Below are 26,138 nucleotides of genomic sequence, written 5' to 3'. Positions count from 1 at the left end.
AAGAATGTAACAATTATATGCTGTACTTGCTGTATGCTATGTTAAATGGGATTTTTGTACTGCTATATGTCTATTTGTACTCACTGAATTTGTGCGCCCCTTGAGGGACTTGAAGTAGAGGGGGGTAGAAATAGCCTAAGCTACTCTATCCCTTTGAGATGTATTTATTGCTTATCTCAATAAACATACTTGAACTTGAACTTGAGGAGCGTTAGAGTCCTTAAATAAGAGACGACCAGTTTACCAGAATTTTGTGATAGTGTAGAGAGAATGTTAAGAAATAGAGAGAATGTTATGGTAATAAGTTCACCAATAATTAATATTCCCATATATCGCTGGGCCTGCATGGTGGTTGGTCATAAATATAGGCATATATTAGCAGAATATATGCCTATAGAAAGAATTTATCTTTAAATAATTTAAAGAAAATTTGACTGCTTAATTTAAAACTAAGAAAGTTACATACAAAAAAAAGTTTATATTTTTAAATTATATTCGGTATATTTGGTATAGGATTAGAATTAATGATAAAAACCTTACTTGTTATAATTTATATTAATTTCATTCTTACTGATAACGGCAGTATAAATAACATACATTTTTTTTAGCATATAGTTTGGAAATGCCATGAGAAGATTACAAGTAAAAATGACATAGTTTAATTATTGTTTTTATTAGAATGGAGGCTTCCCTGTGACGTCAGGAGCAGTCGACGTGTTTACACTCTGCTCGCGGCCAAGGAAGTTGACGAGGTTCTCACTGAAATACCTTGAAGATTGGTGTGTGTGTGCCTCGCGTCCTCTTACTAACTCATTCTTTACTATAGTCTTGCAAGATAGGGTAATCAGTTTTGACGTGTTGGGGGATATCTTGGCGGAAAGGTAAAGAGAAAAGCCAAGGGGGAGGGAATGTGTTGTTGACGTGAGTCTAGTGTCCAGGTGTCAGTGAAGACTCCCACGTCATTAGGTTAACCTTGTGAGTTAACCCCCTTGTGTTGCTATTTTTTCTGTATTTGTAATAGTTATTTAGTTCCTCTTATCAGTGGGTATTGTTTGGGAAACCTGGCCCCTTAGCATGGTTATATATATTTTTAATCTTGGTTACTTAGGTGGTACTCCAAGGGCTAAATGCTTCAGTCGTATTACTTTGTTGTAATGGTTTTCTTCCTTCAAGACTGTACCTGACTGATTTGGCCTGAGTACATAGTCATTTGCACCCTGATCATACACCCTGGTTTACTTTATAAGCCAGGTGTGCTCCTCTCATGACACACGGGAGACATCTCTCATCACGCAGGGTGCCTTCGCACCTCCACAGATCTCCAGTATCATCTATTGATATTAATAATGGCTCAAAAGGGTCACCACTTACGGGCTATTCATGCCCGTGCCACCTTTTGGGTGGCTTAATCTTCATCAATCAATCAATCAATCAATCTCGTGACAGACCAGGTCCAGTGATGGCTTATGGAACATCACCTACCCTTTCAGTAGTTGAAAATGTGCACAATATAATTGAAAGGATCTTACCTAAGGACATCATCTTTTCTAGTTATGTAAATACAAATTATTTCCAATAATATAAAATAATTCACTGTTATGGGACAGGAAGCCAGAGTGTATTCATACACGTTAGGTTTTTTTTATCAAGGTCCCACCCCCCTCAGGGTCGAATTACTGACCCTTCTCAGAATGCATCCCCCACAACAAGCCGACTAACTCCTGCGTACCTACTTGCTGCTAGGTGAACAGAGGCATTAGGTGAAAGGAAATGTGCCCAACCATTTCTGTCCCACCTAGGGTTCATACCCGGAATTCTTGATTGTGCGTCGAGAACGAACCTGACTGAACTTAATACTGGGTCCCAGTACTACAGTACAGTACTTACTTGAAGTACTTGGGTAAAATAACACTTATTACAGATGCAATAAATCGGTCTAACTTATGAAATACAATAAATTGAAGGCTAATAAACAAAAAAATTATGCATATTTGTAATATGGTTTTTACAATACAGTTGCTGTAGTACAACTCTCAGAAGTGAGCTGAGATAATCAGTAGACTTGCAGCCACATAACAGGTAAACACATTTTTCCAAGTTTTGCATTATATTTTACCATCATTACACATAATATTCTGGGCTTTATTTTATTGAGTGTTGTATTTTGGAGGTATTTCATATGCAATTTTTTTTCCTCATATAATATAGAGGTCTTCAATATACAGTACTTCAATATAGAGATTCACACAAGTACTGTACAGTATATGCATTTTTTAATCATTTTTTTTTACAGGAATGTAATTCCCTGCACAAAACAAGGGCCACCTGCATATGGAAGGTGAGTGAAAATTTGAATTACATACTTATAATCTAATAAAACATGAAAATTTTAGTTTCATTATTTTTGTATAAATTAAGCCATTTCTTTAACATGTTGAGGTCTTGCACCTGTGTAATTCCCTTGCAAGAACCTGCTGCAATTCTTACACTTGTGTAAGCTTCAGAACCTGGCAAGAACAGGTCTTAAATACAGTACTGTACTGTATAACCTGGTTATACAGGTCTTAAACCTGTATAACCCTCTGAAGATTTGCAGGAACATGCTTTGGCCTTTTCCATATATGTAACCCTCTGTTTAGCCCCACAGAAAAGTAACAGTTGCTTTGTAAACCTCCAACTCTTGAATAAATGTGGTCCTATGTTGGGGATTCCCTGGGAGGAGGGCTTCTTGCTAGTCTACAAGCATAAAATGGTCTAATGATAATTTTATTTGACTTTGAATATTAGGTGTTCTTATTGGATGTTTAATAAGATAAAAAATTGCTTAAACAAATAATAATTTGATAAAGTACTTTGTTGCACAGTTCAACTTTGTGTGTACAATCAGTTTAACTGTCGAAGACAAGTCTACCAATTGCCTTCCCTGCTCCTTGCCTCCCATACTTAATGAGAAACCTCTGCACCTGTTACCCCCAATCTAACATGTTTTTGTGCATCCTGTGGCCATTGAAGAATTCCTTTCTCACCCTACTCTATTTTATATAAAAGATGAAACAGCCTGCTACTATGGCATCAAAAAATTTAGATGAGGAAAAATTTATAACACGGTCTTGAGGTACAAATATGACGGCTGCTGATTTCCAAGATTCAAAGAGCTTAATGGAGGAGGAGAAGCAAAGAACTCTAGTAAATATCAGAGGTAGAAAAGTACTTTGAGGAAATTTTAAAGTATGTGAGGAGAAGAACTGCTGTCAGTACTTAGAGTATGCTAATTTTTATAGATTATAGACAAAAGTTTAAAAAATGAAGTTTTAGAGCTATGTATACTATTAGACTTTTGAGAGGGCTACAAAGAATTTTTGAATTACAGCCTATCATGTTGCACCTCCTTGTAACCCTGGAACCTCTGCAACTCATCCTGAAGTCTCAACTTCTACTTTCCACAATTAACACAATCACACTTACATAGCTAATATTTTAAGATTGTATGTGGAGGAACAATTAAACCCTTGGTTAGTACCATTACTGTATAATGTGTTTTATTACTACCAGTACAATACAGTGTACAATATTCTGATGTCCTTAGTTTATGATGCAGTTGCAATCTGATGCAAGACGATTGGATGGCGGGACGGTGAATGTATACTACACTACGTACATGGAAAAAGACCTACATGCACTATAATTTATTTTAATCGATATGTATTAAGTTTTAAGTTGGCAATTTGATATTTTTAGTTTTGTAATTATCTATAATTTTTTCCAGATCATATACAGTACTGTTCTGTAATGAGGTGTGTGATTCAAGCTTGACATTACACAATTGTAAGAGTTACTGCAGCACTCAAAAGCTTGACAAGATGGGGGCTGGTAGCAGCAGCATTATTGAGCTGGCCTCCAATCAGTACCTCAAGAGATTTGTAAGCACAGAGATCATTACTGCCAATGATCCCTTTTGGAATCAGCTCCTATCATTCACATTTTCAATACCAGACACTAGGTAAGAATTTTTCTTTCATATCTTAAAGATTTACCATTTTTATCTAAGACTGCATTAACTCACTTCACTCCTTGCCAACTTATGATCACACTTTTCTACATCTTTCATCATCTCATCCCTATGATATACAGTACAGTTTTTGGGAAGAACCCCTCAGTAGAAGCTTCCCAAACTTAGCTCTGGTACTGACAAGCCTTAGCTAATTATGCCAGGTCTCCAAGACTCGTCCTTGCCTTCAGAAGTCAATACCAAAAGTCTGACCCACTATGTGAGGCGAGGGAAGCTTGGAATCAGAGCTTGACCCAAAACTGAGAAAAGAATGCATAGACACAACATAAGTGCTTGAAGAAAATTGTATGGCCGACTACCACTAAATGGTAGGCTTGCTCCCTAGGGGTTAACAGCCAGCCTGCCACCCTCTCACTTCAGAACTACCCATGCCATTCCCAGGCTGTAGACCCAAATGTTTCTGGGCTGTATATCTGGAGGGGTCCAGGTCTGTGTGCCCTGCTATTACCAGGCTATGCACCAAGCACTCTAGTGGATTTTTCTTGGTTCTGGGTTCATCTCTGATCCCAAAACTCCTGTCACCTCATGGAGAGAGGCGAGAGGTGGTTGTCAGGACCTCATTCTGATCCTGGCAATCAGCATCCAATGGTGAGTCGCAGAGGCTTGCAGGATCTCTTCGAAGGTTTGGTTGGACTAGCACTTGGCTCAGAGACTCACTGAGGGCCACACAAGAAAAAAGGCATTTCATTACATTCACAGCTTTATTTTATTACTTTTCCAACTTTACTAACAAAATGAGGTGGAACAAGCACCCACACCCAACAAGCAATGAAAATTCCTATACTGTCAAATATCCTTAGCATTAATGCAAGTTGGAAATACTGTAGTGAACTCCTGTTGAAACTGACAGATCCTTTCATTGCTTTTGAAGCTTGTTGTTTTGCTCATTTTGAAGCCAGAATTACTTGGTAGTGAGTTTGTGGAAGTGCATAAGCTTACTCTACAGATAATACATTATTTTTCCTTTGAATTAAATATAGCAATCATACTGCTGGAACACTTTTTATTTTTTGTATCCTATCGTCTAGTACACAGAGTTCTGTTCGAACAGGAGTGCCATGTACAGTGCAATATAGATCATTTTAGAGAGAAAATTATATTTAGAGTTAAAAAGTTTTTTGTTTTCTTTTATATTTTTAATTTTTTGTTACTTTTATGTAGTAGTTAGTCCTAATTAATATTTTGTGATTTCCAGTCAAATTTCACGTTTTCAAACCATCCTATATTCCTCTGCTGTCTTATTTTAATAATGTACTCATTTTTTTTCCTTCAGTTTCTTCAAAGTAAAAATTATGGGTCCTTGATTGTTGATGACATACTGTATTGCAGTTCAGACCATCGCCTATTGGAAGAATCTGTGACGTCACTTTATGTGGAACTCCTACAGAACCATGCAACCAGTGGTAATGTTGCATCTCTAATTCATGTGTTCCTCTCCAGAGCAACAGAACTTAAAGCATCAGCACAGTGTGATAAGTAAGCAGTGAGCTAAGTATGCTATGTTACTTGCTATGTAATTATATATACATGAGTTATGAAGGCATATCTGGATGCTATACCTCTGTAGCACAGCTCATGATTTCACTATTCCTCCTCTTGCTGTTACATTGCCTCCCCTTCTCTACAGCAGTGTGTTTACATGGCAAGCATATAATGCACTCTTTATTGTTCGTTGCGTATGCAAGCTACTTATACAACACTTGTCAGAAGATGAAGTAATTGAAGTTCTTCAGACTTCCCCTACACCCACAGAAGAAGGTAAGTTCAGGACAATTATTTGTATTAAACAGATAATAAATATTTCAATGTAAGCTTGATGTTTTGTTATTAATGTACATGCATTCAAGTACAGTACAGTATATTTTATCTGAATATAATTTTGAATTTTTGTTTCTATAGGTCACTTATTGCAGTTGGATGACATATAGTATTAGATCTGGAAAAAGTAGTGTGATTGTGTTGGTATCCATGAAGCTGTTTCCCACATATAAACCATGTGAGGTATGCAAAGTTCCCCTAATACATAATTAAGACTCTTGTGTGTCTATACACTACACAGTTTGGGCAATTGACTTTTCCTTGAAAGTATATACAGTTTGTTTTTGCATGTGGCTTTGTTTATTTTCCAGGCTAAGTTATTACCATTTGCTTGTACATTAGTTCTAACTTTTAGAGAGTTCCTACCTTGCAACAGCATTTTGAGATTGTAATACTAATCTAATACCAGTTCCCATGGTGCAGTTGGTAAGACACTCGCCTGGCTCTTCGCGAGCGCTTTGGCCTGGGTTCGTATCCTGGTCAGGGAGGGTTGACCGGGTGCCAGTGCTTAACTGTAGCCTCTGTTCACCCAGCAATGAATGGGTACCTGGTTGTTAAACAGTTTGGCGGGTTGTATTCTGGGGAAAATTATGATTAAGGACCTGCTCGAAACGCCATGCGTGCCAATGGTTTTACGAGAATGAAATAACTCTTGTATATATTAATAAATAAATGAATAAGTAATCTGGCCTTCCAGATGTTGCGCAAGATTTTGTCTCGCCCTTCAAGGGATTTGTTTTGTAATAATTCAAGGATTCTTTGAAATTAGACTATTAATATTTTAGATGGTTTAATAAAACACATGCATAGTATATACACTGTCTATGCACATACATGCATGAGTATGCACATAATTATGTCTAGAGACAATGTGAAAAACTGATCAGGAAGTTAGGCAGAAGCAACGCAACTGGGTCAGTTGGTGATTCACCTTGGGTACTAAGGTCATAAACTTGGCAACCTACTGCAGATTACTTTCCAAACATCTATACTGTATAAGCAAGGAACATTGTGAGCATCGGGAAAAGGCAAAGATGGTCCCAATTTATAAAAATGTTAACTGAGAAAAGCCATTAAACTGAAAAGCAATATTATTGACAAATGATACTCTTAAGTTAACTAAATGGGTGGAATATCTTGAAAGTAATTACAATAATGGGCAGACAATATGGTTTTTGAACTGGAAGTTTGATCATAAACAAATGTACTCTACAGTACTGTACTTAGCTTTATGATGCAGCTATAAAGATATTACATAAAATAGACAGTTGGGCAGACTGCATCTATCTAGACCCAAAAAAGGGGATTGGAACACACACGGAAAGTGGCATAGATGGAAAAAATTCTTAACAGAAAGACATGAACAGTGATAAGGGGCATTGAACTGGACGTGAGGAATATTACTTGCAAAGCCTCAGAATGCTTGGTACTACTGCCAATAATGTTCATTGTCTATATAAATGATCTTCATAAGGAATATATAGTAATATGAATATTAGACACTCTAGAAATAAAGAAAATGATCATATTTCGGTCTACAGTATAATGAACCATTATAAAGTTATTATACAACTTGATAATGGTTTGGCATGGACTGAAACATTGTCACTTCCTTTATTTTTCAGATGTATGAGTTGGGTGTATAATTTTCAGCCACGTAATTGTGACTTACTGTCTGCATAATATGCACTTGTTTTAGATGACACTTGGCTACTGGGTTACGTAAGAGGAACAATGTTTTGAGCTGTTGCAACAGGAAGATAGTACAGGTACAGTATCTGCCAGGACAATTATTTTATATTTCCATAGTCGTGAGATGGTTGTTTACCCCTAACAGTATAGACATTCTTGAATATATAATCGATTTTTATAGCCAAGGATTTGTAGTAGTAAACTGGTTCTTGGTATACGTTTTCTTTCTACTTGTGAAAGAAAACGCAATTCTATATCTCTAAATTGTACACCAGTAAAAAAATGATTTGTCACTAAGATAATTGGCTGAATGCTTTATAATCTACAATAAAATTTGCCATTGTGAAAATTTAATATGCCCAAGAAGAGCTCGCCTTCGTTGTATAAAATTAATAACGGATACAGAATTGGGTAAAAATAGAGAGATTAAGACGAGATTAAATTGATAATATTGTACATACATCGTACAGTATATTATATTAACCAATTTTTATTTCATACTGTATTTTCTTTTCTCTGCTCTTTGCTTCTTTCTATGATTTTGCCTCTACTCTTCTTACCCCATATTCTTTGAGCTGTGCCTCTCAGTTCCTCCCTCAGGCAAGGCCCTATGCCCATGGACAGAATGATGCATAATCAGGGCAGATAATTATTCCATAGTAGTACAATAGGGATCTTTTTCAAATATTCCTATTCATAAGAAAATCTTTGGAATGGAACAACAGGATCGAACCAGCATTCTGGGTTATGCCTGTCATGCACTTTAACTCAAGGACCACGACATACTAAAGGTTACACAACCTAGAGTCTGCCCGAACCCACTAGCAATTTGGAGGCACAGAGCTGGAACTCGATTCAATACTGTATTTACATGTAATCAGCACACACATTGATGTAGGTAATGTAAAAATTATAGATATATCACATTGTGGTTTCATTGTGAGTTCCTATCCATTCATATTGTCGCAGAGGAAACGGAGAAAGATGAATCTAACCTGAAATTTCCTAGAGTAAGCTCATTCAATTACACTCTAAGCTCTTCCGAGCAATACTTTGCATCAAATAGATTTCCAGGGAGTGTTGTTGCTTATCACCTAGCTTTTAAATCTACTGCTACCATGTGGCATCACTTGCATGTTAACTGGGTACCCTGTTTATGCCCGCATTAGAAACACAGATTCATCATACGTACTCATGATTGTTTAAAAAAAAACTTCAGGCTGGCAAAAACCAAAACATTAAATTAAATGAGTTACAGTCTATCTTTACATGATTTCATTGTGTACTTTGCTCAAGTCATTATTAGATGTTGCTTGTGAGTGTGTATTCAGACTGATTGTGTATTAGTACTGTATTTTTGGACTCTGTAAATAACCAGATTATCAGAGTCGGCAGTGGATAATTCTCCTTGGTTTCCACTATTTTTGCTGTTCTTTGGCAATTTTTCCTAAAACTAGGGATTAATGAGAGCACTAATTAGCAGTCTCTTTCAAACCAAGTACAGTACAGTCATTTTGACTATTTGAATGTGCCTTCTCGGGGGTCATTCTGTGCACCAATGCACACTAGTGTTTGAAGAGATCCCAGTAGCACCAGTGTGAAGTTTTTGCATCTCCTGCTTGTGCATAGTTAAATGGAAATCATGGAAAAAAAAGGTATTCATAAATGGTTGTTCATTTATAATTGAGTGAGTTTACACAAAATTACAGTATATTATATGCAAAAGAGAAATTTATAATAATTACACTACATTATCTGCAAAAGAGAAAGTTATAATAATGGCATAACACGTAATCATAATTGTACAGTATACTGAATAATCTACACGTAGATTTCCTGTCCATGGGCACAGCATGACATTGCCTAAAGGATGAACAGTGTGTTTTGCTCAGAAGCTTTTTCATCATCAGTCGAAGCTATTTTTTCATTTAATTTGTTTCCTAAGAAATATATTTCAACAGATTGCAGCCTTCTCACCATACTGCTATTCTACACCCATGTCTCACAACCATTTACAAAGGTAGGCCTCACATTTTTAAGAAAGTTGTTGGCTCGTATAGTCACATCACACATAGTATGCTCAATAGACTATCTATAATCCTGTCTGTGTCTTATCTAGAGATATATCATACATGGACATACACTTAAATATCTAGCAGAAATTATTTCAATATGATCCTCCAACAGAAATGTGATTTATGTAGATTTATTTAATGAGCATTTCAGTACAGTATGTGTGCAGTTTTCCAAAGCCTTCATGTAGTACTTGCTTATTTGTAGTATATTGAATTATTTTATAACTTCCAGCCCATCTTTGGTCTTTCAGAAACTTGATTCCCTTAAATTTATATAGTTCCTTCTTGATTTCATCAACTACAATATGATATTGCCAACATTTCATATTTTCTAGTAATACAATACGGTGTGTTTATTTTCCAACTTTCAAGTAATTGCTAATTGTAATAATGGCACCTGTTCTTCTCATTGAATATCACCATCTTCTGCTGTATTTCTCACTCCAGTAGCTCTTTAATTTTGTGAAGTAATTTTATACTTTTATCTAAAAGTAATTTAAATGTGTACGTTGCAAAATTTTCTTTGTACAGTATATCAGAAAGGCCAGCCCTAAGGGCTTTATTTCCATTCCTGAGTTGAAGTGTTTGATGGATCTGTGTGAACAGTAAAAGAGCTTAGCAATTTTTCTGGGAGGAGCCCCGCAGGCTTCATGGAGCCTCCGGGGCTACACCCAGAAAATGGCATTTCATTACATTCAACGCTGTTTTTTTTCCTGATTTTACAAGTATAGGATTCATTTGGGTTAACTTTTTGTGCTTTAAAAATAAGCCTTGAGCACACTATCCATGCCATCCTTGGAACATTGTTTGCAACCTGCAGCTAGGTGGTGCACATTTGATATCTCCTCTTTGGTTAGGCGCTGTAAATCCTATGACCGTAATGTGTTTAAATTGTCGAAGGTTATCTTGCCTAAGCTGTGTATTAAGACAACTGGTAGGAACACTTGCTTCATTTTGTGTATTGGTGGTGTAATGAACTGCAGCTGCATGAATATGTTAATGATAAACATCCCCTCCTCCAGCATTGTGTAGGTGTCTATGTCCTCTGAATTTATATGTGGGATAACAGCCAAATTGTGTATAATTGTTCACCTATATTTAGGAAGTCAATAAAAATTAGGTCAATTTTGTTTATTTTTTGCAGGATATAGACCTGTTCATCTATTTATTTGCACTTAGTACCATTTTGATGCTGTTAGCAATCATGCACAGGCAAATATCATGTGTGACCATGTATCTTGTCATATTTAATTGTTTGTGGCATAAGCATGGCCTAAAATAGGAACTCCAATCCTGTTTGCACAGTTGAAACATTTAAAAAAAAAAAGTTGTGCAGGAGATTATTTATCTATGGGAAAACAAGTGATGCTCTGTTCATCCCAGCCAGCTTCACAGGGACCATCCTTGTGTACTTCTAAGTTCAACCATCTCTTCAAGGATGCTGATGTAAGTAGAAAATGGATTGCTGAAATTAAATGGATGAACCCGAACTTTAAAAAGAGAGAGGCTGTGCTAATACAGTTTGCAGCGAGTTTATATAAAATCAGGTTTTGTGAATTTGACATGCAGTATACTGCATTATTTGTATACTGTATATTAGACCAGTATGGAGTTTGCTGCATTGGATTTTTGAATTTATGCAATATACCAATACAGTAAGTACTGTAGTTGCTTGTACCTTATCACAATTACTGGATGGTATATAATTTAGGAAATGATACTTCTATTGTGTTCATTTTTTTTATGCCACCATTAATTTAATAATTCAAATTTCAAAGCACAAATTTAATAATTCAAAATCTGCAAACTTTGAACTTATATATAACGGACTCCTCTTTAAAAAAAAAAAAAAAAAAAAATCGCTACCAGATGCCCCCTGCCCTTACCCTCCCCTCCCTAAGTTTTGAAGTTCAGATTCGGATTTTGGAACAGCCGTGGTGAAATTGATAGTCGCATACAGGTATATTGTAGTAATTTCCTGCAGATCATATGTTTATTAAATTTTTATTTTTCCTTTGGCTTTCGATAGTGCCAGTGTACATGAATATTTTTATTTATTTTGTTGTGTTTTAGAAATGTTTCACTGTGCTTGTTCTGTACTATAAATTGTACAGAGGAGCTTTTTCTGTGGTATCCATAGTGCTACTGTGTGTGTGTGTACACATACTGTGCTTTCCATGTATGTCGGCACAGTATAATATAATTATTTGCAAGTTGAAACCATGTCATCTGGAAAGAGTGGTAAGGATACGAGGAACTTCCTTACCATGGATAAGAAGACAATTGGAATTATGAGAGGCAAGCGATTGGTACATCTATTTCCGACTTAAAGGCAAAGCAAGCAGATCATGGAGTTTGTAAGCCGAAAGGAAGAGCTGTCAGTGGTAAGACTGTTGACAGAAAAACACTGAAACCCTTTATGTGTGAGGCTTTGGATGATGCTGTTAGCCTATCATTAACACTTTGTTGTAGCCAAAGGGCAGCTGTTGGTCATGTACGGTTACACTTCGTCGCTGAAGGATTGACACGGACCATGGCCATCAGGGGGCTTCAAGGCTAGGAAATGTTAGATCTGTATTTTATGATGGCCATTCAAGAATATTGACTATATGCTCATTTAGTCATTGGTAACACTGTTTGCCAAAATGTGAAAAAATTTGGACTTGTGTATATTAAAAAATCGGCAATTATTTGGACACGTGTTTTTGTTTCATCCAATTTTTTGATGGGCTTACTCTTATTCATATTTCAGTTTTACATCTCCATCATTGTCCATTCTCTCTCAAGAAAGTGAATCCATCTAGCCTTATTTCCTACCACTTACTCTATATTGTTCAAAGTTAATCCCCCACCCTTTTTATACGCTCAATACTTATTGTCATTTTTTGTTCTTTTTGGCATTCTCCTCTTCCCTCACATTCACTCTTAACCCCACTACATTATAATAAATTCATTCAATATGACCAATTTATCTTTATAAACTGTCCTGTCTTATAATTTACTAACTTTTCTACTTTTGTATTTTTCCTGACATTTTCATTTCTTGGCTTCAATGTTTATAACACTAAAAATGCATCTCGCTCTCCATTACTTCTGCTCTTCCTCTTGACTTTTTCATGTTTGTGACTATACTCTTACATTTTTTCCTAACCAACATTCATGTATGTTGTTTCAAGTGTACGAACAAATCTAGAGCCTACTGGTGATAGTTAAAAATGTTCTTTTTGGAAATTTGCCTTCATGTACTGTAGTTATTTTGGTCTTATCCATTAATTGCCAGCTTGGAAGACATCTCTAATTACTAATACTTTTGCCAATCAAATCAGATACAACCCCTAAAGACAACTCAACTCTGGTGGAGGATCTGGTGACCAGCCTTGTTGAGGTCATAGTGGATGTACCTCTAGTTGACCTCACATACTCACTCCACCATGAAGCCACAACCACACTCCTAGTTCTCACATCAGCCCTGGTCTTTGCATCAGGAGAGCTCTGCTACTTAACTATTTTGAAGTATGTATAATTCGTTTAATGACGATGGAGTTAAACCTCATGATTTTCCATATTTATATGGTGCATGGATGCTTTAGCATATGACACAACATGAAGTTGTAATAGTGTTCCATCTGTATTTCTGAGACTTAGTGCTTGGTTGCTCCTTAAGGCAAAATCTTGCTAGTCCCAATGGGCAGGGTCTGGCACAGTCATGGCAAATAAAGTGATTCTAAAGTGGATCATCATAAAGCTTTTTGAAACAACCTGGGGTTGTGATGGTGTTTGGGAGACCCCCAGGAATACTCGTACTCATTCAGCTCAGAATATGACTGCCAGTAAATTCATTCCTAAAAAATCAAGGCCATTCCAAGTGCTACTTGGTATCACAAGGACCCCCAAATGGTTCTCTCTAAACTGCCAAATGGACTGCCATACTACTACCCTTGACCACTTGATGCAGCACCTTTGCAACATCAGTTGCAAACCTAATTACATATTCCTGACTGTACTCAGATCAACTGAGTGCAGTCACAGAACAGAATTCAGTTCAGTTACTTATTTTATCCTTAGATAGTTACATTGTGTAGTGGGCTCATACTATAAAGTGGCTTTTTCTTGTGTGCTTGCGCACAAGTCTCTTATACATGTATAGCTTCTGCGCAGGGAGCAGGGGATTCTTTACGATCACCCTCACTAAGTAAAACATTCAGAAAACAAAGCAAAGTAAAGCTAAAAAGGTCATATATAAAAGAGAAATGAAGTAACAAACAACTCTGCAAACAACCCAGTAGTTAGTTTGAACCCACCCAGTTACAGCTGGCCACCACCAGATGGCAGCACTCCGGGAGCTGCTGGTTCATATGTCGTCACTAGTTAGTCTGGAGCCTAAGACCAGCAAATGATACACCTGGAAGAGGTGGGGGAGGATCAGGGAGCCATTGAGGCCCTTGTATCCGGGTCAAGCACGGCAAGATCCTGGTGATTTGATGGTTTTTATCTCGGTATTATTTTGGAGTGAGATCCAGCCTTTTATGCCTGATGAATTTATTACCTATTATTGTTTAGGTGTTACCATTTGTTGGCTTGAAGGGTTACAGCTAGGTGGGCCATTCAGTAGTCCAAATAGTGTTTGGAAGGATTTTGATTTGGTTGGAATAAACCACCTAGAAGGCATTTTGATTTGGTTGGAATAAACCACCTAGAAGACATTTTGAAATGGTGAGTATTCTTCAATGTCTCCTTAACACGTATATGACCTACTGGGAATATTCTGAAAAGTTATCATCTAAGCTAGAGCAGTGTGTCAGTTTGCTGTTAGTAGCAGATACTGCCCATAGAACCACCAGAATTTTGCTTTATGGAACAACTAAGTGCCACACTCGGGAGAAAGCTTTGCACCATGCTCGAAGCTGGTTTTGTTAATTATAAAATTCCTTTGGGGTAATTTTTCTGCGTGGTTCTTATTAAGTTTTATTTTCTGCATTTGTTACAGAATGTTGATGACTGGCCGTGCTTCCATTCATGCCTGTCTGTTTGTCAAAACCTTGTTGAAACGATTCATGGCTCAAGACAAGCCTCCTGTTAAAGATGAAGGTGGCAGCGTCGTACTTGGGTTAGCCTGTATGTTGTATTCCTATTTTTACAGACTGCAACATTGTTCCTTGATTAAATGTTAAGTTTAAACACAATGTGACATATATTGTGATTTATTGCCAGGAGTATGCTTGAGAGGAAAATGACTTTCAGCATAATGAAAATCTCGAAATAGGATGATATATCTTTGACAAAATCTTTGGAGCATGGAGTTGCCAAATCAAACTTATATTTGGCAGGAGTGTTTGGTGGAGAGCTTCACTCTCTACGCCTGAGTGTTTGCGGGTAATATGTAAAAGTTGGATTTGAGTTTCAGCTCAGTGCCTTCAAACTACTTATAAGTTCAGGTAAATTTCAGGTTGTAACTTTTAAGCACATCAGGGTCCAGTGGGCAATATGTACATTGGGGTGACTCAGGATGCGAGTTCATTTCCATTGCCCTGCTCCAAAGACTTTCTCATGGTTTTCTCTGTAAAGGTCTTATCTTATATTTAAATTAAGAGTTACTTGCCTTATTTCAATCTGCCCCATTAGCCCCTGTGTAAAGTGCTTTTGTACAGCATGATTTTTGCCATAATGTGGTTTTCATTTGGCGATTAATAATTAAGACTATTATTTTGTAACACACAATTATGATGATCTTACATGCTCACTCCAGCAGAGATGTCCATGATTTGACTCTCTCATACTCAGCATCTCTTACAACTATATACTGTATAAATATATGTATTTATATATAGGTCAGACCATGCTGGACATTACATACACCACGAATGTACGTAGTGTGTGTGTGAATATTTAGTACAATATTTCACCATGGCTAATAAAATACTAAAGAAATCGTTCATGACTTATGGGACCAAAATTGAAATATGCAGCTGTGGTATGGTGCCCATATCTCAAGAAGCACATAATAAACTGGAAAAGATGTAAAGATATGCTACAAAATGGCTTCCAGAACTGAAAGACGAGAGTTATGAAGAGAACCTAGAGGCATTAAATAGGCCAAAACTAGAAAATAGAAGAAAAAGTGATATGATCACCACTTACAAAAAAATAACAGGAATAGACCAAATTGACAGAGAGGAATTCCTGAAACTGGCAACTTCAAGAACAAGAGGTCATAAATTCAAGCTAAGAAACAAAAGTGCCAAAAAATTATTAGAAAGTTTTCTTTTGCAAACAGAGTGGAAGATGGTTGGAATAAGAGAAAGTGAGAAAGTAGTAGAGGCCAAAACCATCGATAGTATCAAAATGTTATATGACAGAGTGCTGGGAAGACGGGACACAACTAGCGGGTAGCTCTCATACTGTAACTACACTTTGGTAATAACACACATACATCCCCATGATGCAACTCCACAACAGTTGCCTAACTCCTGAGTACATATTTACTGCTAGGTGAACAGAGGGATTAGGTAAAAGAAAACGTGCCTAACACTGTCCCACCCAGGAATCGAACCTAGGACCCCCGATTGTGGCCATGATTTTTGAGGTGCACTATATTGAATACAGTAATCTTGAATTAATTTTCCTATCTATTCTACAGCTGGACTATGGAATGTTTTGACCTTGGGATTAGTTGGGAGTGGAGAGGAGTCTATTAAAAAGGGTCCCGAGTCTCCTTTAGCATCACAGAGTGTGCTGCTGCTTTTGGTGCTAGCCAACCACTATACCGCAGATCGTACTACAAGAAATCCTTACCGGCAAGCACTACTGCATGCACAGAACTTCCATGGTGTGTGTATATAAAAGTTTAGTTATTTATACAATGGTGTTTAATGCTTGTAGCTCTCTCATTTGACTGTTGCTCTTGTGATTTTAAATTTGATTCTAGCAAATGTGTGTGTATTCAGAGTAAGGCTGGCTATCTTCTACATTTTCATGCAGAAGCTACTACGTACATACTTTATTTTTACATTTGTGAGACTCTTCCACTCGGTTACTTCCAAAGGTATGATCATGTTCAACTCTGGTTTGTATCTGTTGCAGTCAAGTTGGAGTATCTTGTTTGTTCTGTTTCCTGTCCTCTTGTTCTCTCCAATACTTTGGTAAAACTGGCCATACTCTTGTTGATAGACTAAAAGAACACAAAGGAAATGTTAAGTTTGCAGATACGAATAATGCTCTCTTCTGTCATGTTAGGGATTCTAATCATCCTATGGGTTGGTCTTCTAAAATAATCTTTCCTGTCTTCACTCTTCACATGATGCCATCTTGTCGAACTTGCTGTTATACACAAGATACCCAACATGAACCTTAGCCCTGGCTGTGGTGCTGTTGACTCTTGCCTATCTTAGTACATAGTTAAATGCTCTAATCTGCTTAACAAACATAATCTGACATAGCTTTAGCTCCTCTTTTCGTTTTCTTTCTCTTCTGTTGCTGTCTCATTTCTCTCTCTTCATCATTAGGCTTTCTGCAGTTTTCATTATGCCTGTTAACTTCTATGGTTTACTTCTTGTTGTCTTTCATCTCACATTCTTCCTTTATGTATTGACTTTTTCTACCACTTTTTTTTTTATTACACAACTTCATTATAGTCTAGGATGGACCAAAATGTCATGATTTCCTTTATTTTCAAATGTGGGTGCTTAATTTTCTGCCATGGTATTGTGTATGTCTGCCTGGTAATCTAGCATTGCCTATGGCCTTTGCTTGGTCTTCCTACTTCACTCTCAATGTAGTAGCACCTTGAAGCCAACCTTAAGTCTTTTAACTTTATCAGACTGGTTGGCCAGAATAATCTTTTCTGTGCCTGGTTGCTTGTACACTAGCAGGTTTGCTAATTTTCAAAATCCTACTGCATTTGACACTACTTGGCTCAGTGCCTTGTGTTGCACATTTGTTGTGTTTAGGATACATCTGGTCACTTCTTTGCTCATTCATAAGGGTGCAATTGGCTTTGTTTAACCCTAGCTCTCTGGGGTACGGACAGAGGTCTTGGTAACCTAGCTCCAGATGCTATATTTTCTTGGCTTTCCCCAGTCTCATTGTGGCTTTGGGCACAGGCCTTTAATTTTTGTGTGGCTTCTCGGGCTTCAGTCCTCCCAGCAGTCCACTGTCATGGAGTATCGAATGTGCATGCAAATTGACCTTTACCATTTTGATCAGGGGCCTTGCAGATGCAGGTCATGGTCTCCTTTGAGTGGGGTTCCAGTATATTTAGTGTTCCTTGTGTGGTTTTGTTTGCATCCACGTAGAACCACCAGCTTCTTGTTTGTGTGGCTTTGTCCCTTGTGCACCATGCTTTTGTGATGGATTCACAGCATCTCCCCTGAATCCAGTGAGATATGGCATCTGTTTCTTCTTGTTCAGTTGCTCTTGACAATCCTTTGGTAGCTGGATAACTTTTTGGCTGTGTTTTTGTTAGCTTTCTTATACCAGTTCAGCCCTGGTTCCCAAACTTACATGTCTAGTTAATTTTTTGATCCTTATCACAAAACAGACAAAACCAGATGTATGATGGAGCAACTGAGTGTACTAATTTGAAGTTTTTCATATATATTCATTTGTAGTCGAGTGAACACTTAACAAATTGTAGCACTGTACAGTATTATGGTATCAAAATATTTGTATTAAAAAAATTATATATTTTGTAGCTGACATATAATTAACTAGAATCGTCTTGCAGATCCTGCAGAGAGCACACCAACGCAAGCAGCTGCAACATTCAAATTAGAGTTTGCCACATTGTACAAGACATTATATATTCACCTGCATGACGACCAAACAACGCTGCTCCTGTATCTCCTCCTTCACAAGAATGAGGATTTCCGCACCTATGTGCTATCCCGGACAGACATGGAGAGTTTAATTCTTCCAATCCTCCATACTCTCTACCATGCCCCTGACAGCACCTCTCATCACATCTATATGTCACTTATCATACTACTCATTCTCTCGGAAGATGATTCATTCAACAAAACAATTCATGATATTGTAAGTAATGATTTTATAGACTATACAGTATATATATGTATATATGTTTCACTATTTCATAATGTGTGTGTATTGTTAAAAGTGATATAGCTTGTATTTTTGCATATTTATGTTAAAGGTACATGGTAGAAAGACATTTTTTAATATGAAAATAAAGCTTCTTTTAAATTTATTGTTGCTTATTCTGACAGTTAAGGTATGGCTGTGATCTTATTTCTTGCGTTGCATCTGGACTTCCATAGAATAAACTTCAACTTGAGTAAGAAATTAATGTATAGCATTGAATTATTTTTATTGCAGTGATATAATCATTTGGATTGAATGATAGATGAAAGTTGTGTATAAAGGGCTCATGAGTGATATAAAGGGCAGGAGGAGGAGAATGCAGTAGGAAGGACAGATATGGTTGATGCTGATGAGAAAGTGTGATACTCGTGTGGATACCACATTATGTGGACAATGAATTGGACTCAGTGGAAGCACCTTATCTTGAGAGTATGAATGATTGCTCAAATGATACTGATGTATTCAGCACCTAATCTGTAAAATAGTATAAAGTACTGCTTGCATCTTAGATTCCAAAATTCTACTTAGTGTAGTAGGTTTTAAGAAAGATCAGATGGCACTGAATATTTTACACTTACAATATTTCCCCCTGGATTCCTTCCCTCCCTATGATGATGATGATGAATAATATGGTTCTCGTCTTCACAGCCCCTAAAGAACATCACCTGGTACACAGAGCGGCTTATTAGCGACATATCTCTTGGTGGCCTCCTCATCCTCGTTGTCATCAGAACTATAACTTACAACATGACTAAAATGAGGGTGAGTTGCGAGATACCGTGTATAAGTAAAAAAGGGGTCTTTCCTTTGTTTTTATCACAAGTTGTACTTACCATACTCAATTCTTTCTTTTAACTAAATTTCCTCAGTGACTTCTTTTTTTTTTTTCAAATTATGTGCTCAAATTTCATCTGTACAACACTGATTGCCTAACATGTATATTCAGATTTTAGCTGTACAATTATGATTACACCCTACAATATCTAATATAAAGCCTTAAAAATAAGCACCAATGATATGAAAGCCCTACCAACCTACCATATATTTTGGGTGTGTTGTACTTGTAAATTGTAATCTTACAACTAGATATCATAATGTTAGTTTTTTATTGGTTTCAAGGTTATTCTGTATTATAATAGATTTTTTCTTAAACATTCACTCCCTTAATATTTTGAATTACTTCAGTTGTCCTGCAGAGCTTACCTCTGAAGATTTACTTCTGAAGTATTCAGGAATTTCACTTGGCTCCCATCATTCTCTACATATCAGATATGTCTGTTTGTACCTTTGACTCAGCCACACCTCTATTTATGATTGTAAATTATTAATTATTTATGATTGTAAAGGATTGTCATTACTGTATTCATATCGCTGTATTCCTGTGTAGATTCCTTATTTTAAAGTTTATTGCCCTCTTTCCAAACACACATTATGCATATTGGGCCATTGTTTCCAACCTGTTCTATGTTCTGTGCCACATGGGGGCCTGATGGCTGAGTGGACATAGCTCAGGGTTTGTAGTCCAAGGGTCTGGGGTCGATCCCCGGAGGAGGCGGAAACAGATGGGCAGTTTCTTTCACCCTGATTGGGTGAAACTCAGAATGTGTCTTAGAACTGTATCATATAGTATGCATTTTTTTGTTATCTTGTACAAGATACATATGATGAATAATTCTAAGTGCCCTTTCAATAGGACAAATACCTGCATACCAACTGTTTAGCTGCCCTGGCCAACATGTCCAGCCAGTTCAGGTCCCTCCATCCATATGTGTGTCAGCGTCTTGTTAGTCTGTTTGAAACCCTTAGCAAGAGACATGCCCGTCTGTGCGAGACAATCAAAATGGCCGAAGATCTTCTTGAAGAGTCTGAGAATGACATGCCAGATGCTGTAAGTTAGCTTCATCAGTTTGTTAAACGACTTCATTCTGTATCGTTTTCTTCCCAGTATTATGACACATGCACAATTCAAATCCATTAGTTATCATGCCTTGAATGTTTCCTACATTTTTAGTGCCTTTTTTTATTTTATATGATGAAAGTTCAGTTAGTCTCATGGGAGGTTTTGTGAAATGTTAATGTAGTGATTAATAATAATAGTAATAATAATAGTTAATGTAATGTTAATAATAGTGATTTCTAGTGATAATACTCTTGTGTTTTCTCACATAGCTGAGTGATGTTAGTGTCCTGGAAGAAGTTCTCCGCATGGTTTTGGAAATTTTGAATTCTGTCTTGACTCACCAATTGGCCCACAACCACAACTTGGTTTACACGCTGCTTTACAAACGACATCTCTTCCATCCCTTCTCGACACATCCCAATTTCCAGGATGTGACACAAAATATAGAAACGGTTCTTTCATATCTAATGGGTCGTCTGGAGACAACTAAAAGAGATCCTGGAGTCCAAGACGTGCAGGTATGTAGTAGAAATATTACTGTATTATGTAACTGTTCTGCTAAGTTGAGAATTCAGTTTAATATTGAAGCACATTTTGAAAATTGCTTACCTTCACAGAACAAGATATGCATTACAGGCAGCCATTGTTGTGTGCAGTATTGGAGACTAGATTTGGTGGTACATGTGTATGCAGATTCCCGTAGGTATAGTATCCAGTTTTGAAGATCACGAGTGAATTTCAACAGTAGTATATTGTATGTAAATTTACAGTACAGTGTATTATTATTATTCCAAAGGTCTTCGACTTGTTCATTTCTTTTCTAGGAGATCTGACGATCTTATATCTTGTACTCTTTTTAAGTTTCTAGTGTTTTCTGCACTGAAGTAATTGTAATTTGTCACTGTTGAACATAATATTGCTTTCTGATGAATATTGGAAGACCTTGTTGATGCTGTATCTGATCGTAATATTTCTGTCTATCTTGTAAGATGCGGAAAGTAACAATGCACGGACTATACCTTCTAGGACACCCTTGTACAAAAATCCAGCTTAGGTTGGATTTTGTTTGATTTATTGGCATACTTTGTATTCTTTTAGAAAACTTAAAATCCACCTCACTACTTAACCTGTTATTCCCATAGCTATCACATTATTAGTATTCCATTAGTATTAGTCATCAAACACACTTTGCAAAATCTGTGTATAGAACATCTGCATTTTGGTTTGCTTCTAGTACCTTCATAAATTTATTGTAATGATCAAAATAGACAAGATCTTCCAGCTCTAAAACCATGTCTACCTGGATTGTAAATCTCACTTTTCTGTTAATGCAGTAAGTTACCTTCTTAGCACCCTCTCGAAAACCTTAATAATGTTTGATGTTAATCTGGCCAGTCTGTAATTTTGCCAATGCTTTAATACCTCCCATGTGAAGTGAGGCAATATCTGCAGGATGTCACTTGTGTCCAAGCTTTTCCTCCATACTTTTTAAGAGTCCCCATGCTATTTATCAGTCCTTTTTATACAATGAATTCCAGGAATCTACCACCAGACCTGAATATAAGAACTGAGCATGCCTCTAACAATATATTTATTTTTTTAGGAATTTTAAGATTTTCTTATCCACAAATATTACTAAAATATATATATATACACACAATACTTTAATTGTAATTATAAGTACAATATATGAATATTTATGAATTCAATGGTTTCCCCCGCAGGAAGTGATTCAGCAAGGTGTGCTTCATTTACCGAAAGACCGTTTAAAAAAATTCCCAGAGTTGAAATTCAAATATGTAGAGGAAAATGAGCCTGAGGAATTTTTCATTCCATATGTATGGACACTGGTATACCATAAGTCAGGGCTTTATTGGAACCCAAAGTGCATCTGTATGTTTGATCCTTCACAGCCTGATGGCTAATTCCAAACTTTAGCCAGATGGTATCTGGTCCTTCTCAGCCTGATGGCTAATAGCAAGCTTTATCCAAATGCTATCTGATTCTTATTAGCCTGATGGCTAATAGCGAGCTTTAGCCAAATGGTATCCGATCCTTCTTGGTCTGATGGCTAATAGCAAACTTTAGCCAAATGGAATCTGATCCTTCTCAGGCTGATGGCTAATACCAAACTTTAGCCAGATATTTGATTCTTCTCAACCTCAAACTCTAGCCAAATGGTGATTGACTTTTATGTTTTTTTTCATTTTGATGTACTGTACATGTCTTTATGTTGTGTGTTTGTTATGATTTCAAAGGTTTATTGTTAGTGGGACAAAAATTGCACTCAATAATTGTAAAGTAGGTAGGGTTGCAGTTTGAAGGTAAATTTTTGTATAATGCTATTGTATTTAAAGAAAAGTCATTAGTGATTGAATTAGAAATTTTGTATGACAGTTATTGATTAGAAACAGTATTTATATTTAAATCAGTGGAGAGTATTGTTAGGTAGGGTTAATTAAAATATTTAACCACGTTTGCTATATATTATATTTAATTATTTTCTTTTGGATTTGAGACCTTGAACTTTAACCTTGCATGTTGTTACATCACCAAATAATATTACGTAACCAAACAAGGTCCAAATATATGTGTAGCTGATGGCGTACACTGTACTGGGTTGTAAAAAGTTTTACAAAATAATTTTGTAATCTACTTGGCATGTGCAAAAATTTGTGTATCTTTGTATTACAAATAATGTTTAGTATTCTTAATACTATTCAGAATTTTTTGTTTCAACCCTTAAAAAGCGGTTGCCTTCATATGTTGATCTAGGCCACTGTGGTTTTCATCATTTGCTAATTTTAGACATTGTCCTGGTTTTGTATACAAATTACTGTATGTGAATATGGCTATAGTACATCTATATGGGGGTAATGGAGTTAACCTAGACTCCTGAACAATTTGTTATTGTTTTGTTATTGCTTTATAGGTGATGAGATTTTGTACTAGTGGCCTATAATTATCTTCAAATCAGAACTTGGCTTTCACCATTGGCATTTGAATCTATTGCTGGCTTATATTCAAAGACAGAACAGCAGCAATGGAGTTAGTTGCGAGACACTTCCTTTGAGCTGTGGCAAAAATAGGTTTATGTGCAATGTAGCTATACATATTGCATTATAAGTCTATGTATGGTATTCAGTCACTTCTGTAAATTATTTGTAACATTGTCTAAAGTAAAGTGAAGAAACAAACATAAAAGCCATCCAAGTCCTCTACCCCTTCACCACTGTGTCAGCAACTACACATTTTGTGACCATCACCCATCTTCCTCCTGTACACGAAAGTAGAAAATTCCCCCCCTCCCCTCATCTAGGCGAGGTAGCAATTATGATAGCCATACTTTTTAAGGGTTAATACAAATTATTGCATAAAAAATGTAAAGTACTTGTTAAAAGCCAGTATCACTTGATGTAAAGGATCTTGCCAGTGTGTATTGAGAGTGGTATTTATTATGATTTAAATCATTTGAGGTGCAATTATTATTAACCTAATGCAGGACCCCTTGAATGCTGACAGATTAGATGGCAGCTCTTGCTGTCATTAATGTACAGTAGAGTGTACTGTAAATATTCTGGGTATTCAACATGCAACTGTGTTTTTCAAGGAACAAATTTCATTTTTATTTTATGTTATTTTGTTAGGTACCCTATGCAGTGCATATTTCTTGGTTTTACTGGTCATCATGGTCTTCCAGTGGATTGTTTCAAGTATTCAGTCTGTGTTTAAAACATGAAAGACAACTACGGACATTGGTCTTATTGTTTTACATTGCTCAGGACACCTTTACTCAATGTTTCATTTGTTTCTCCAACTTTTTATGAATAATACTTAACAGCAAACTGCCTCAACCTCTTATAACCATATCCAAAGCAAAGTATTCCATTTGTATGCCAGTTAAATACCATGGTTACTGAACAATTTCCTTAAAATTGTTAGCTCTCATGAGCCTATATGTACCATTTCTTTGCACAAAAATGCTAGACTGACATCCATCTTTATCAAGTGAACATTGTACTCGACCTAGTATACAAACAGAAGGGTATTTCTTGTTTGTTAATCTTAAAAATGTCCGTGCATGTAATGAAATTTTTTAAAGGTGTTCTGAGCTATACAAGGCATTTTTATTTGTTCAATATCAAGAATTTCATAGAACATATATATATATATATTGTATTTATCATAGCCTATTATTTCCACTTAAGTGCAGTATACTACAGTGAACTGCACATTCATTTTCCAAAAAAAAAATAAAAAAATTGTATGTTATATTTAACTGGTTATGTTGTGATAAATTGCTATTCTAATATAAAAATTTAATTTTGAGTGTTATATTAACTAATCCTTGCTTATAATACTCAATGAGAATTTTGACTATATTGATGAATTTTTAGTCTCCTAGCACTTTAACCTGTGATATGTCTGTTCAAAATCATTGTTTTCTGGGTATGTCATAATTATTTAACCTCTGGGCATCTGTGCTCTCTTAACCCTACAGATCCTTTTCATACTAAAAAAAAATCAGTCCACAAAATTGATATGAAGAAATTGGAATGCAAATACTTTACCACAAGATTTTTAAAGCTCTATTTTTCATGAACAAGAATTTTTATTAACTTTGTTCTTCAGTGAATACTTGAGACTTGACACAAAGGCCAAAACACACAACAAATATGATGGTTACCATATAAATAATGAAGTATGGAATGACTGTAAATGTAATTTGCAGATAAACAATTTGTTCTATGAAAATACTTTTCCAGAAATGCATTTGAAAGATGTCCAATGTCAAGATAGCAAATTTTAGTATTTGCATTGAAAATATGAAGTTCAAATTAATAACATGTGTAGTTACTTAATGCTGCAGCAATACTTTGAAATACAGAAGAATTAGAGCTAGAATATTCATTTTAATATATCATTTACACTTTGGTGTTGCTGTGTATGAATCATGTACGGGGTATTTGTATTTGGGTATCTAGCTTCTTTTGGCCTTCATTTAATTTTTTATTTTAAGCATTATCCCATTAATGGGTACAATGAAAATCACAATAACGAGATAAAACTATGAATAAATATAGACTATGATGGAATCAAACCTGTACCCCTGATGACCTAAATCAAGTTCGTGGGTACGTTCAGTTGTACAGCCTCAATATTCATCTATTATTTATGGGTGTTAACATGCTTGAATAATTGTTAGTGTTGAACTCATGATTGTTTACTAGAGTACTTTGCATTCAGTGAAAGTGAAGAAGAGTCTCAAGTAATTATCAAAAGAAGGCACCAAACCGGGAAGGCTATGTAGCCCCATCAAATGTGAGGGATAATCAGAGGGCACTAAATATCACCAAGGAAACCAATACGAGAACAGAAACTCATAAGGTGAACGATGTCAAAAGTATCCGAGTCACCAAGAATACTATCGAGGGACAAGCGACTGCGGGAGACTGTCGGAAAACAAGACACACACTCATCCCGGAAG

The 26,138-nt window shown here is 36.3% G+C and overlaps 1 protein-coding gene across 10 annotated transcripts; it reads left to right on the top strand.

Annotated features, from left to right (window-relative positions):
- Positions 1–691: 691 nt before the first annotated feature.
- LOC123760052 (dymeclin) lies at positions 692–24,979 on the top strand. 10 transcript variants are annotated; one of them, XM_045745472.2, is made up of 14 exons: positions 692–779; positions 2,017–2,079; positions 2,294–2,338; positions 3,767–4,000; positions 5,399–5,545; positions 5,700–5,827; positions 12,981–13,167; positions 14,642–14,769; positions 16,292–16,480; positions 18,377–18,684; positions 19,399–19,512; positions 20,444–20,638; positions 20,920–21,168; positions 22,375–24,979. In XM_045745472.2, the coding sequence occupies exons 4-14, from the start codon at positions 3,861–3,863 to the stop codon at positions 22,573–22,575; spliced, it is 1,986 nt and encodes a 661-aa protein (XP_045601428.1). In that variant the 5' UTR covers positions 692–779; positions 2,017–2,079; positions 2,294–2,338; positions 3,767–3,860; the 3' UTR covers positions 22,576–24,979. The 10 variants fall into 10 exon arrangements, with proteins under 10 accessions (XP_045601428.1, XP_045601420.1, XP_045601426.1 ...); XM_045745464.2 differs by having other exon boundaries at positions 5,697–5,827; XM_045745466.2 differs by having other exon boundaries at positions 703–752; positions 5,697–5,827.
- Positions 24,980–26,138: the final 1,159 nt, after the last annotated feature.

Source organism: Procambarus clarkii, chromosome 16, assembly GCF_040958095.1.
Source record: "Procambarus clarkii isolate CNS0578487 chromosome 16, FALCON_Pclarkii_2.0, whole genome shotgun sequence".
Taxonomy (NCBI): domain Eukaryota; kingdom Metazoa; phylum Arthropoda; class Malacostraca; order Decapoda; family Cambaridae; genus Procambarus; species Procambarus clarkii.
This window is presented reverse-complemented; position numbering and strand designations above follow the sequence as displayed.

Excerpts from the sequence above, each read along its gene's own strand:
- LOC123760052 (XM_045745464.2), top strand. The coding sequence starts at position 3,861 with ATGGGGGCTGGTAGCAGCAGCATTATTGAGCTGGCCTCCAATCAGTAC. Across the intron at positions 13,168-14,641 it reads TGCTACTTAACTATTTTGAA|AATGTTGATGACTGGCCGTG; the intron begins GTATGTATAATT and ends CATTTGTTACAG. Across the intron at positions 18,685-19,398 it reads ACAAAACAATTCATGATATT|CCCCTAAAGAACATCACCTG; the intron begins GTAAGTAATGAT and ends TCGTCTTCACAG.